General features: G+C 30.0%; 1 protein-coding gene across 2 annotated transcripts; it reads right to left on the bottom strand.

Moving 5' to 3' along the window:
• Nucleotides 1–9,294: 9,294 nt before the first annotated feature.
• Nucleotides 9,295–12,709, bottom strand: LOC108338346 (uncharacterized). Of its 2 annotated transcripts, none has more exons than XM_052880243.1 (2): nt 12,341–12,709; nt 9,295–11,829 (listed from the first exon to the last, which is right to left on the bottom strand). In XM_052880243.1, the coding sequence occupies exon 2, from the start codon at nt 11,727–11,729 to the stop codon at nt 9,609–9,611; it is 2,121 nt and encodes a 706-aa protein (XP_052736203.1). In that variant the 5' UTR covers nt 11,730–11,829; nt 12,341–12,709; the 3' UTR covers nt 9,295–9,608. The 2 variants fall into 2 exon arrangements, with proteins under 2 accessions (XP_052736203.1, XP_017430645.1); XM_017575156.2 differs by having other exon boundaries at nt 9,295–11,826; nt 12,341–12,708.
• Between the last annotated feature and the right edge of the window lie 1,668 nt (nt 12,710–14,377).

Here is a 14,377-nt window from a genome sequence, read left to right as displayed (position 1 = left end):
AAAAATAATTATACTTTGAGATTTTTTTAACAATATTTTAACATCATTTACATGTCATTCTGTAATTGGTACAAAATTACTGCATAATCAATAATAATAATCATAAATACGAGTATAGACCAGCATGTGTTAAAATGTTGTAAAAAATATATATTTTGTACTAGTTTATCTTTTTTTATGGTGACATGGATTTTTTTGTGTGCATGGAATTTTTCTTAAAAATGTTTTTCCCTCCTTCACGCAAAAATTCAAATCCAAATGTGAATATACTTAAATGGCAAACAAATTTTCTACCACTCAATAAAGTTTTCTAATAATAATTGGGCACTAAAATAAGTACAAATTTTTATTAGTAAAAAAACAGGCTTATTTCTCAAATGATACGTAAAACTTACCAATATAATTTATCAATATAAGGATCGTTTTATAATTTTAAAGGACAAAACCTTTAAACAATAAAGTTTAAGTTAAATGAAAAATAAATATTTTAATATAAAAATAGTTATGACTTTTCTAATTTTGTTTTTTAAATTTTTGAAGCAATTCGTTGAAGACTATACCAGTTTAAGGTAATGAAATATAACCTAATTCATAAAAATAAGATTTATAAGGAATTTCTAAGTTTAATAGGATCTAGTTAGATGTAAAAAATCAGATTTTAAGTGGAAATTGAGGCTAGGAAAGCTAACAATCTTCGAGTTGAATATGTTGTTGGTTTTAGTGAGACGATACCTAGCTATCTTGACAAATACTGTATGTGATGGAATTTATTTATTACAATCCTTTTTTCATAAATAATATCTTAACGACGGGATTAAAAAATAAAATATATTATTTGTCAAAATATAAATACAGCTTATTTATAATTCATATACTCAATTATTAATTAAAAATCGTTATAAATTAGTTTAAACTTAATCACATATTTATAAAGTCATTACATTTTTTTGAAATATCTTTTAAAGAAACTAATAAAAATAAGAAAATTGTTATTAATATAGATCTAATGATACTATTATTTTATTTACACATTTATTATAAATACTTAAAAAATGACATTTTAGAAGTGATATTAATTTAAAAATAATAAGACTTAATCATAAAAAATTTAATTTTATGATTGTATGGTGAATTGACTGAATGATTGACCTATGTGATAAGTATGATATATTGAATTGTGGTTAGGTTCTTAAATTGCATAAATTGATTGTGTGATAAAATTAGAAATGTTTTATGATTGGTTTGCAGATAAGATATTTTGAGTTAGTGAATGTTGTGTAATTCGAATTTGATATGTTTTGGCATCTATTTGGTTGTTGCACTAAACTTGTAGAGTTAAAATGACATAAATATGTATGATTTTGCAAACTTGTTGGGTGAGAATATACTTGCTGAGCGAAACCAAAGTCAAAGAGCTATTAACTTGAAGGTTGCTAGGCGAGAATATACTTACTGGGAGAAGCTAAATTTAGAAAGTTCACTGACTTAGTAGTAGCTAGAAAGACAAGTCTTGTTGAGCGACTTTTGTGAGAATTTAAGTCTGTGAGTTTCAATGATAATCTTATTGAACGAGCTATCTGATTATTGGATGAGTGCGCTTTCAAGCATTGGTCTCTGAGCATGTAAATATTCTTGTTGAGCGAAATTAACATAGACTAATTCTATTTATATGTATTTTTCTAGTATATTTAATGTAGGAATATATTTATAAGTATTTTTGTTACTTTTTTGAAGAGAAAGTATAGTTATGAATTTAGTCATCCACGTTAATTTTTAAATTCAACTGCTTAATTAAAGATAAATAAATACATTCAATTTCAACGTAATTATATTTAATATGCTACTATGTATTTTTTTAATTTTCACATATAATAAATTATTAAATGAAAATATAATTTTAATGAACTAAAATGCATTGGATAAGCTTAACATCAAGATGACTATAATAAAAACATAATATTTTCCATTTAAGATATTAACCCATTTAGATTTAATTCTCATAACATATTTAAATCTTAACATAATTTCACTCTAGAGAATAGATAAATTTGAGCAACTAATCCTTGACTGGTGAGAAATTATGGAAGATTAAAATTTAAAAAATGAAAAAACTTTAATCACGTACCTTTTTGTTTAGAATATTGACGCTGTATGTAATGTACAAGAATGGTGACTTGGTCAGAAAGAGGCTTCGAAGTCTGCTACAAGAAACAGTATCATTGATTTAATATACGAACTAAAGAAACTAGGATTGGAACAAAAATAGGAAACCTTACCTCTTTATAATCATATTGTCCCTAAGACTTCTAAAATATATATATATATATATATATATATATATATATATATATATATATATATTTGTGAAGATTAATGAGTTTATGATTCAAATGTTAAGTACATTATGAGCTGCTACGGTGAAATGAAGAACATTTTAGGACATAAACATGTGAAGGATGACATGCAAACACTAGTAAAGAAAAGATCTTTAACATCATTTTTTAAACGTTTGATTCTTAAATATCTAACATAAAAAATGACCGATAACATTTTTCATAAATAAAACAACTATTTCGACGTCGATTATGAAGGGGTCTGACATCTAAATACTCATATACGTTGGTTCTCTCAACAATAGACGTCTAAATAGAATAAAAGGTAATATTGTATTCGAACAAAAATGAAGATGGATTAAATTGAAAAAAAAAAGAGTGAAATTGATGTATTAAAAATGAAATAGTTGATAATGTGAATTTAGTGAAGAAGATACTATCAATTAGGGAAGTGTTAATTAAGAGACAAGAGTGATTAAAAAAAATAATAAGAGATTCTCTGCTGACATTATTCTAACTAAAGAGTTGGAAGGTGAAGAAAAAGATGAAGTGTAAAATAAAACTAATAATTTGTTACGTGTTATGTGTTATGTTGATGTAGATTATCATTAATCATGTCCTAGAAAACAATAATAGTGTAAGTAATTGAAGATTGATTCTATAAATTTTGAAAAAAAAATAGAAAATTAATTAAATCAAACTTTGAAAAAAAAAATTAAAATCAAAACCGCTTAATAATTTAAGTATCAAAATCATACTTGATTCAAAAAGTAAAATCAATGCATATTTAATATCAATTACATTATATAAAATATAATACATTACCTTAAATAATATATTTATTATCTCATCCTAAGAAAACATATAAAACCTTATTAAGATTCAATCGTTTGTAAATAATACTATTGAGTTCAAGTATTTGGAACCAACACTTTCTTTTAACACTACTATTAATTAGCAACTCATTTTTAAGATGATCATTAAAAAAATATATATAATTTTGTATTTGTAACAAGAAGGTTTAATAGCCAATTTAGTCCCCACTTTGGTTGAAAAATCTCAATTTAGTCCCTCGTTATAAAAGTGTTTTACATTAGTCCTAACTTTTAAAATAGTGGGTGTTAGCTTTAAGCTGTGTCACATCATCATCCATTAATTTCGTTAACTTATATTTAACGAAAGGGACCAATCTGACCCACTATTTTAAAAGTTAGGACTAATTCAAAACACTTTTATAACGAGGGACTAAATTGAGATTTTTCAACCAAAGTGAGGACTAAATTGGCTATTAAACCTAACAAGAAATAGATAATGAAGAGTAAAATAGGATATGTTGGATAGAGATGGCAAAAAAATCTATGTATGCGGATATCCAAGGATAAAATCTATGACGGATAGTTAGTACTCATGGATATTTACTATTTGCAATACGGGTTGCAGGTAGCGAGTTTTTTAATACACACTTATAAGCAGGTCGGATGCAAGTATTATATTATCCATATCCGCAGATATCCGCTACCCACAAAAAATTAAAAAAAAGTTATATATTTAATGTTAAATATAATTAAAATTAACTTTTAATTTATATTTAATTTATATTATATTATATATTTTTTAAATTTTATTATAATATTTTATAAAAATATTTTTTTTAAAATATTTGCGGGTATCCACGGATATATGTAAATTTTAAAATATCCACAGATATTTTTTAAGCGGATATCAGTGCGACAACAAGTCAGATAGCGAGTAGATTTTTTTATGTTAAGTCGGATTGCGGATAGACACTACCCATATCTGATCCAACCGTTGTCATCCTAATACTAGATAGTATAAAAAAGTGTTGAGTATGAATATTGTAGTTTTTTCTATATATTATTTATTATACAGAATATATCTGTATATTATTCATATAAAAAATAAATGTTTTTCTAGTACCAATACAGTACATATATGATATACTTAGTTATTGGATATTCCACATGAAAATCCATTGATGTTTTGGTCCTAAATGGATCTATATAGTATCTAATTAACATTCATGAACTTATCCCAAAAGATAGCAAACATTTCCATCGTTTTTTTACCATGAGATAAATTTATTTATATTATAAAGACTATCACAAATGTCGAAATAATACTTCATAAATTAATAATTATATTTATTCATAGCAAATAATATGTATTTTATAATGTATAACATTACATATGTGATAACTACTGTATCGTAACATTTTGATCATTTGTTTTATCACATTTCACTTACAAATAATTACACACCACAATACATATGCGCATAATTAAATATCACAGATAAGATATCATGCAAAAAAAAAGAGATTAAAATTCACCCAATTTTACATATTTATTGACAAATATAATCAATATTTTATTGGAATAAACATTAAAATATATAAAAATATATTATGAATTATGATTGTTAAATATGTGAACTTTAAACTAAGTTAAACACATGTTTTATGAAGTAGAAAAATATTACTTGAGTAAGGATTTTTTTTCCAGTATTTTCTACAATTTCCTTTTGCCTGATTTGTGATTTATTTTCTAAGTTATATTAATCACCTTATCTAAAATACATATCTACACAACTTTGGAATTGAATATGTTGTTAGTTTTAATGATGGAACGAAACCTATCGTGATGAATAATGTATGTGATGGAATGAGTCTTTATTTATTACAATCCTTTTTCATAAATAATATATTAACGATGGGATTAAAAAATAAAATATGCTGTTTTTCAAAATATAAATACAGTTTATTTATAATTAATATACTTAATTATTAATTAAAAGTTATTATGGATTATTTTTAACTTAATCACATATTTATAAAGTCATTAATTTCTTTTATTTTTTAAATATCTTTTAAAGTAACTAGTTTTAAAAAAAATAATTAAGAAATGACTATTAATATAGGTCTAATGTTATTATTATTGTATGTACACATTTATAAATGTTCTAATAATAAAAAATGTTTCTGAAATATTTAATATTCAAAAAAACGATATTATAAAATTAAAATTTTGACCACGTCCAAAAAAACCTCAAGTTTTTAGTATTCACAATTGTCAAAATGGATACTTATATTCTAGTATTATAAACTTATAGTTTTTTAATGTATCTATATTTTGTATAAGTATTCTGTTACTTTCTTTGTTGACAAAAAAAATATAACTATAGATTACATTATCCACGTTATTTTTTAAAGCAAATATCTATTCAATTAAAAATAAATATATATATTTTTGAATTTCAATGTAGTAATATTTAATATGCTACTAAATAATTTTTAAGTTTATTTATACATAATATCCATTAAATAAAAATATAAAGTTAAGGAACAATGCATTCGTTGAGTTTTTCATCCAGTTGACTATAATAAAAACATAATACTTTCCATTTAAGATTTTAATTCTCATTATATATTTAAATCTTAAGATAATTTGACTTTACAAAATGTAAAAATTTGGGTAACCAAACCTTGAGCGGTGAGAAATGATGGAAGATTAAAACCAAATAGGAAATTAAAAAAAAATGAGAAAGCTTAATCAGCAACCTCTTTGTTTAGAATATTGATGCTATATAAGGACAATAATGGGTGACTTTGTCTGAAAGAGACTTCAAAATCTGCTAGAAGAAACAGTGTCATTGATTTGTAATATTGAATATCTGATCTAAAGAAATTTGCAACAAGGATTTTGAGCAAAAATATGAAATCTTACCTCTTTAAAATATTGTCGCTACAGAAAATTCAATGACTTCTGAATTATATATTTGTCAAGATTGGTGAGTTTAAGATCCGAATGTTGAGTACTATATGAGTTGCTATGGTGAAATGAAGAACAATTATAGGACATGAACATGCAAATGAAGAAAAAATTAAGATTGATAGTCTTTTATTCTTTTCCAAAATGTTTCAGATTCTTGAGTGTAACTAAAGAAAAATATATTAAAAAAACAAATTATTGAAGTATTAAAATTGAAACTGTTAAAAAACAGAGATTCTCTCTAGACATTATCTTTGAATGAAAGGAAGAATTTGGCAATCCCTTGTTTGAAGTTATGCCTAAAGTGTTTGCAGTAACTTGTGTGATCCTCCATTAATTTCTGGAAATTGTTCAGCATCCACGAATCTTGCAAATGAAAGACGACTTGGATTCTCAGAAAAGTTCCTTCACTTTGTAACCATGGAAGAACAAAGGTCACAATAAATGAAAACGTCCAAGTTTAATCCAAGCAAAGTATAGTAAGGTTTAAGATTGATTCAATTAGAAAATACATCTGAATATGCTTAAGGTATATTTTTATTTCTCCTAAGGACCAAATTGACGAAAATTGAATGTTTATTAAACACGAAAGAAAATAAAACTTCATTTAACAATCTGAGATAAAAATAAGGATCAAAATAGTATGGTTTAATACCTTTTTTGGTCCCTCGAAAGGGGGCAAATGTTCAATTGCGTCCTGCGAAAGAAAAGGGGGTTTGGAATCCAATCTTTGGCGGTTGGAAATGAAGATGACGTTATGGGAGTGAAGTGCTACATTGAATGCAAATTGAAAAAGCAGAGAAATTTTCCCACTGAACATTGATTCATTCGTTCGTTCATTGGTAAAAGTATAAATAAGAAATTATAGATGGAAAATGAAGAAAGAGTGAGAGGAAAATATGAACAAAGAAGGAGGATCAGAAAGAAGGAGCAGATTCGAAGGGTTTTGAGAAGGTTGAGGAAAATGGCTGCTACAGAAGAACATCTCCATCAACCCTTCACCACCTTCACAAATTTTCTATTTTCAATTTCAGAGGAAGCTATTCCGATTATACGACAACCTCAAACTTATAATTTACTGAAAATGTAATTGAGTGAAATGTATTTTAAATTACTCAATGATGTATTTGCTGCATATATTTTTAGTTTAAAATAATCTATCGAGTATTAAATTACACGTTTATCCTTACACAGTTACGTATTACCCTCACATACAGCCACATATTAATCTTCCTCAGACACGTTGCAAACTTCAGTCCACCCTGTTAGCTGACCCGTTAAAAAATTAACGCCGTTACCAAAAAGGACTTAATTGCACATTTTTTTTCATAAGTCGGGAACACATTGAACTTAAAAAAAACCGTAGGACGTAATTGAACATTTATCCCCTTTCGAGGGACCAAAAGAGGCATTAAACCAAATAGTATTTAAGAAAAAAAATATACTTAACTTAATTCTAATAAATATATAATTATAATTAATAAGAATAATATGAGAAATTTTCTTACTCCATCTTGGATATAATTCTCTTACAGTTTTCTGTTGTTTAGTTGGATATTGGTTTTGTTAAATTGAAGAACATTCATGTGTCACTAGTTTATGGAACCATTGAATTTCATAATCTTGTCATGATCATATAGTCTTTTCATCTCATTATTTGAATTTAGGATCATCTTGTCATCATCAATATAACTAGTCTTTTCTTTTTTTTTTCTAACTTTACTTTTGTTCAATTGAATGTTATTTTTGCTGAGTTGAGAAACATTCATGTATCAATTATTTTTGGAACCATTAGATTTCATAATCAAGTCATGATTGTGAAGTTTTCTTCATTAAACTTACGATCATCTTTCATAAATGCATCATTGATTAAATAGTTTGTTTTCATAAAGGCATCATTGATTAAATAATTTGTCTTCATAAATGCATCATTGATTAAATAGTTTGTCTTCGCAAAGGCATCATTGATTAAATAATTTGTCTTTCCTCCCTCTCTTTTTCAAACTTAACTCTCGTTAAGTTGAATATTGCTTTTTGTTGAGTTGAGAAACATGTATCAATGATTTCTGTAACCATTGGATTCCATAATCATGTCATGATTATGGAATCTTTTTCATTCCATGACTTAAATTTAGTATCATATTCTACAAAGATATCGTCGATTAAATTAATAGCCTTTCATTTTCTTTTAAAGTGGTATTAATGAAGTATGATTGCTTGACATCATTTTTCTCATTTAACGTTGAATGAGCATTCTCCAATTGTCCTGCATTGTAGGACTTGTTTCCATTTTCCATTTCAACCATTACAAATATGTGCAACTAATACACAAAAAGAAAGAATGAAATAGATACAAAATGAAGTTGAATGCAAAATGAATCTGGACACAAAATGAAGAGTGTAGCAATGGAAGCTACAATATAGCAATGAAGGCGGCAACAAATACTAAAGAGCCATAAGGGTTTGCACAATAATGAAAACTGTGTTTTAGGATTTTAAACTCAATAAATACATAGAAATAAATAAAATAAAAATAAAAATAAAAATATATAAAAATTAAACTCAATAAATACATAATATAATAAATAAGAATAATATAAAAAAGTTCCTAAAATATCTCCATAAGAATCAAATACGAGACTTCCTAAATATCTTGACATGTATAAATCGGTATTATTCTTATGTGTAAACCAGCTATTCATCAGGTTATTACGTGTACAATACATGACTCAGAATGATACTCCTAAATATAGAACAACGTATCCCATGTTTCCATAAGCTAACACAACAATACACCTGAGTGTTAATTTTACAGGCGCAAGATATATTTCATACTAACTCAGTCAAATGAATGCCTTCCACGTCTTCATATTTTTGGCTCACATTACCAAAGACAATAAGGTGATGAATAGTTTCAACGTGCAGACTAGATAGTGTCAAGCCAAGTCAACCACGAGAGGTTGACAAACAGGAAGGCTTCTGATGACATGAATCATTAAAAGAGAAGTGTCAAATGCAATAAGTATAGCCCCACCATAAAGGTCGAGTAGCTTGGTAAGGTTGTCAACGTCTAAACAAATAGTTTCTGAAGTCACTGGTATAACTTCTCGGTTGCATACAATACAACAATGCCTTTGATTATTTTCTTTTTCTCTCTTTGAAGTTTGGGGGATTTAAAATTGGTTTCAGCCTTCAATTGAATGAATTCTTTACTGACCAGTAAAAACTGGTCAGAATAGAGTTACAAACAAGCAATCTGTCCTGGTCCTCACGAGTTACAGCGAAGAAACTTTACCGAACAAGCAATCACTAAATCTGAAAGTGTACTAGACAAATGTTACAAAATAAAATTTCAGCTTCTAAAACATCCGTGGTTAATGTCTCATTGGTCTCTAACCAAGTGTGACTTAGTGTACAGTTAAATCTAAAATACTGTGGGAAGAATGCTAAAGCACAACCCAAATAATTGTTTCACTATTGCATAACCTACAAGGCGTTTGGTTCTTCTGTAGCAGCAGCATGAAGAAGCTCATCTGGAGTTGCAGCCGGATCCAGGTCCCAACACCTTTCTGGCAAATTCTCGGCTTCCCCCTTCAGCAACCAAGAAGGTACTTGATGAGAAAACCGCAACATCTCTCTTTTGGGTATCCATTTTATGGCACTCTTGTCGGTGTTACTCTGATATACTGTTTTAAATCCAGCCAACTTAACAAGGGGACTAACACAAACACCAAGATCCTCAGAGTAATCATCCAGCACTTCAACCATTTCATACTGATGCCTCACTTCATCTGGAGTAGATCTGTTCCAGTCTGGTGACCAATTTCGATACACAGCCCAAATATCTCCACTTCTGGGATATATGCGGACACAACCCCCTCGACCAGCTTTCTCCTGACTTAGAACATGAGAAAATATGTTAACCTGATCAACAACATCTGAATTAAAGGCCCTGAAATTTCCACAAGATTTGGTAAAACCTGAATCCAGCCAGTTTACTGGGCCAAACTCACTATCAGTTTTGGAACTGAGGTAACTGATGTGAATCTTGAATGGATTGACAGTCACGACCTCACGGATCATACAATACAACCGTGGCATTCCATCTTCTTCATCGTACAGGGCCCATATTTGCTTTGGCCTGAAGCATTCCTCTGACCTATCTTTATCAAAGTCGTGAAAGTCAGAATCTGGGACAGTAATTGAGATTGGACCAGCTTTCCCATTCTCTAGCTGTAGACCAGAAACATTCAGGGCTGTTTTTCTACATGTCTCTCTTTTTACTGGACCAACTTGAGCTTGAGATTTTTCTCTCTCTTTCAGAGCTGCAGCTTCTACTTCGGAGGACAGCTTCATCTCCTCCAGTTTCTTCCTGATTACTGTCCTGGCTTTCTCAATCAATAATTTTCTTGCATCAAATGCCGGTGCCATGGAACAATGTTTGGTTTGAACTTCAACTGCACAGGAAGGTTTTTGGCCGTGTCCAGTGCTATCATTTCCGTTAGACACTATTGCCTCTAGAGCACATTTTGAACCCTTTTCTTCGTAGCCATTTCTGAAAGTGCCTCCCACAACAACTTTCTGTTTCTTGTCAGGTCTACTTAGTTTATCTTCCTGTGGTTCACTATAGGAGAATGGTACATCTGAATTTGTATTCACCATGATCTCTGCTACATGATGCCTTTTATCAGCTCCTGTTTTGAGTTTTGGTCTTCCCCTCTTCACATTTCCATTTGCCCGATTGACAGAATCAGCAGGTAAGGTAGTTGATCCGTTTTGACTAACAACTCCGGCAGAGCCCCACTGAAATGAAACATTTGGAACGTACTCATATCCATGTCCAGAATGATATCCTGCAACCCCATTCCCATTGAAATAGGGGGCAGTGGTTGGAACATACGAGACACCATCAAATGAATGACTTGCATACCCATTTCCTGGCACATATGACCAAGGACAATATGGAAATGAACCATTTGCCGGGGCCGCCCCAGTTTCGACAGCCACGAAAGTGCCACGGCAGTTCTTACAAGACAGTCTTTTATTCACGTACTTGCGCAGATACTCGTACTGAACCTTACAAGAGGTGCAGATTGTCCAAAAGGTGTCAAGCCCACCGCGAGGGGTTGACAAATTGGAACATTTGTTATAACCTGCAGCCCCTGTAGCATGGGCAGGAGACAGATTCATCTGGTTAGTCCCACCCAACAGCGCATTTCTCTTGAGATCATAAGAACTGCGCATAGCACTATCTGATAGCCAAGTCCAAGCCTCGGAAACAAGCTTAAATGCCTCGTCAGCTCCCACACACTTGTTCTTATCTGGGTGAAGCAACACCGCCAACTTCTTGTATTGTTTCTTCACAGCCTCCTTATCTGCAAAAGGTTTTAATCCAAGAATCGAATAGTAATCTAGCTCACCATTATGTTTGACCTCAGAGGCGATGTAAACTTCAAATGTGGCCACCATTTGAGATATACCCTCCAATCCTGGACAAAGTGTTCTAGCCTTTACAGCATAGTTTTTTGCACCTGCAAAGTCCCTCACAGCAAATCGCTTTTCAGCAATCTCTACCGCTTTAAGTGCTTCCTCCTTGTTCGCTTCCATGTAGGAACAAAACTCACTTCACAACTGAACTCTTGAAACAGAAACTAAGACCCGCCCAACATCTTTTCCAATATCACATATAACCTCGTTTCCATGTCTGCTAACAGTTTTGGAACAAAAAGAATAAGTAAGTATTTTTAATTTTAAAACTAAAATCACTTCCATCTAAGATCCAAATAACACCAACTCAAACATTTTAGTAAAATAAACAAACATGAACACCAACATTAATATAGAACTGACAAGAGGAAACAAGCACAGCCCATCCAGTACGCCCAAATTTTGGAGTAAGAGAAAGAGATCGTGACATTTAATGAATTGAAACACAATTTTCAATTTTCCATATACAATTCATAAACGACTAAACTTCCTAAATCTTTCAATTTCAAAATCAATAACATTAATCAAACGGGAGAGAGGGAGAGATGACCCATCTTTCAATCAGCACCCAATTCAACTAAATTTGACAAAAACCTACAACTTTCGAAGAGATCGAAAACCTAAACCAAAAACCCCCCAAAATCATTACTCATAATTTATTTAAAACCAAAACCCCAGATGCAAAAAAAAAACACAATAATTTAAATAATAATAACAACAAAAAAACTAACTCAGATTGGAGCGGTAATGGGGTGTTGAAGAAGAGCCAGATCGCCACGTGTAGTTTGAAATTAGAGCAAAATTGAGTGTGAATCTCGCTTGCTGCGCTAAAAACAGGAAAACACAGAACCCGATTTGTATGGACACAGTGGTGTGTGGTAAATGGTAAAGGCGAAGCCTTTGCCACAGAAACAAAAATCGGGAAGAAAGGGCTCGGGTGGCTCTCGGATCCGAAGTGGGTCCGATTCGGCGCAAGGTGGCGGCGATGAATAGGAGCTTCCGACAATCGCCGATCAGAAAGAGAAAGTTGCAAATAAAATAGGAATTATTATAAATAAAATGATGATAATTTTCTGAGCAAGTAAACGCTGTTATTACTGAGGTGGTTGGAACAAGCTAACGTGCACCGTAGGTGCGTAATCACTAATGACTGCATGACATATTTATTACTTTATTTTCCCCTTTTTTAGAAAAATCTAATAGTATTATTTTCCTTTATTTCACATTTTTTATATGTTTTATTGCAGCCTAAATTATTAAAAAATTTATATATTTTGCGGAAGTTAGAAGTTAGAGAGTGTGTTCTATAGTTGGTGCGAGGTTGGATGATGATTTGGAGAATTACCAGTGACGGGCATAGGACATCTCGTGAATGCTCCTCATTGGTCATTTTATTTTTTAAAAATACCATTTTTTTCATCAAATAAAATGAAAACTTAATAAAAAATATTATAGAAAAATGATTTAAAACAACCCACCAGCCTGGTGACGCGTGATTTAAGTAATTTATATATATATATATATATATATATATATATATATATATATTAAATTCAAACTTGATTGCCACTATGGTAGACTTTAACTACACAATTTAATTCATTAACACTAAATACGTAATTATGCCGTGATAAGTTAATGTATCTATTTTTATCTTTCTTTCTTTTTGTTTTTGGATAGAACATTTTGAGGCATTGTATTTCAGTTGGATTTACGAGCTTGAACTTGAGTTTTGTATGTTTTAGGTTGAGTTGTTCTGACATTGATTTAACGTTGTCGATGTGAAATAAGTTGGACTTAAACAGAGATGGATTTGGGCTAACGTGGAAGGCCCAATGACATTGGTCGCCGAAAGTTAGAAGGAAATTAATGTAAGCATGGACCAAAAATAACATTAATGAAATGATGTTGAGTACAGAATCAATGGGACAACAGTTGAATCTTGAAAAATCTGGTTGTGCCAAAAATTGAAGTGGTTGGATTGGATGCACACTTTGAGTCAATGATCACAGTCACATGTTTGTTTGTCCACTGTGTTGATTTTGCTTGCTCTGTCTCAATCAATGTAAGAAGGACACTTTGTTTTTCTTTTTCGTATTCTTCAACACTACTCACTCACTGTCACACTGTAAAAAATTATCTTATACTCTGCTCTCAACTCAGGCAATTTTTTATTCACATTCAGTAAATCATTTTTCACCTTCAATAAATCTTATACTTTATTTTAAAATTCTCCTTATTATATATAAAATCTTATTATATTTACAATTTTGTTCCTGTTTCACTTGATTGATAGATTATAAATGTTAATGATAAAACGTATAATTTCATCAAATAAACCAAGAGAACATTCGAAAATAGTATTCCAGAGTGAGGGAAATTTGAATGGAAGAATTAATGGTGATAAGAGTATGTGTTGTATTTAATTAATTATATGGTTATTTCGTATTTATATCTGTTTTTCTTTAACATCTAATATGATATCGCGTTGTTTTTTCCATGATTTATCCGTCAAACATTAAACTTTTATGTCGGATTCCGTACCAGTTTGAGAATGATAAAAAAACATGACAGCTGTTTAAGCTCTGATTTGAAAATGGTGACTAGAAATACCACTTTGTTCTAAATGGATTAATCCAATGAAAAAAGAGATTAGTTAGTTTTCAAATAAAATTCTGATTACTTGTTTTTTTGGATAAAATATGTGTTTATGCTTTGTCAATTGTAATCTTATACTTTGCGTTTGATGTACATCTTATTTTAAAAGA

Source organism: Vigna angularis, chromosome 7 (assembly GCF_016808095.1).
Source record: "Vigna angularis cultivar LongXiaoDou No.4 chromosome 7, ASM1680809v1, whole genome shotgun sequence".
Taxonomy (NCBI): Eukaryota; Viridiplantae; Streptophyta; class Magnoliopsida; order Fabales; family Fabaceae; genus Vigna; species Vigna angularis.
This window is presented reverse-complemented; position numbering and strand designations above follow the sequence as displayed.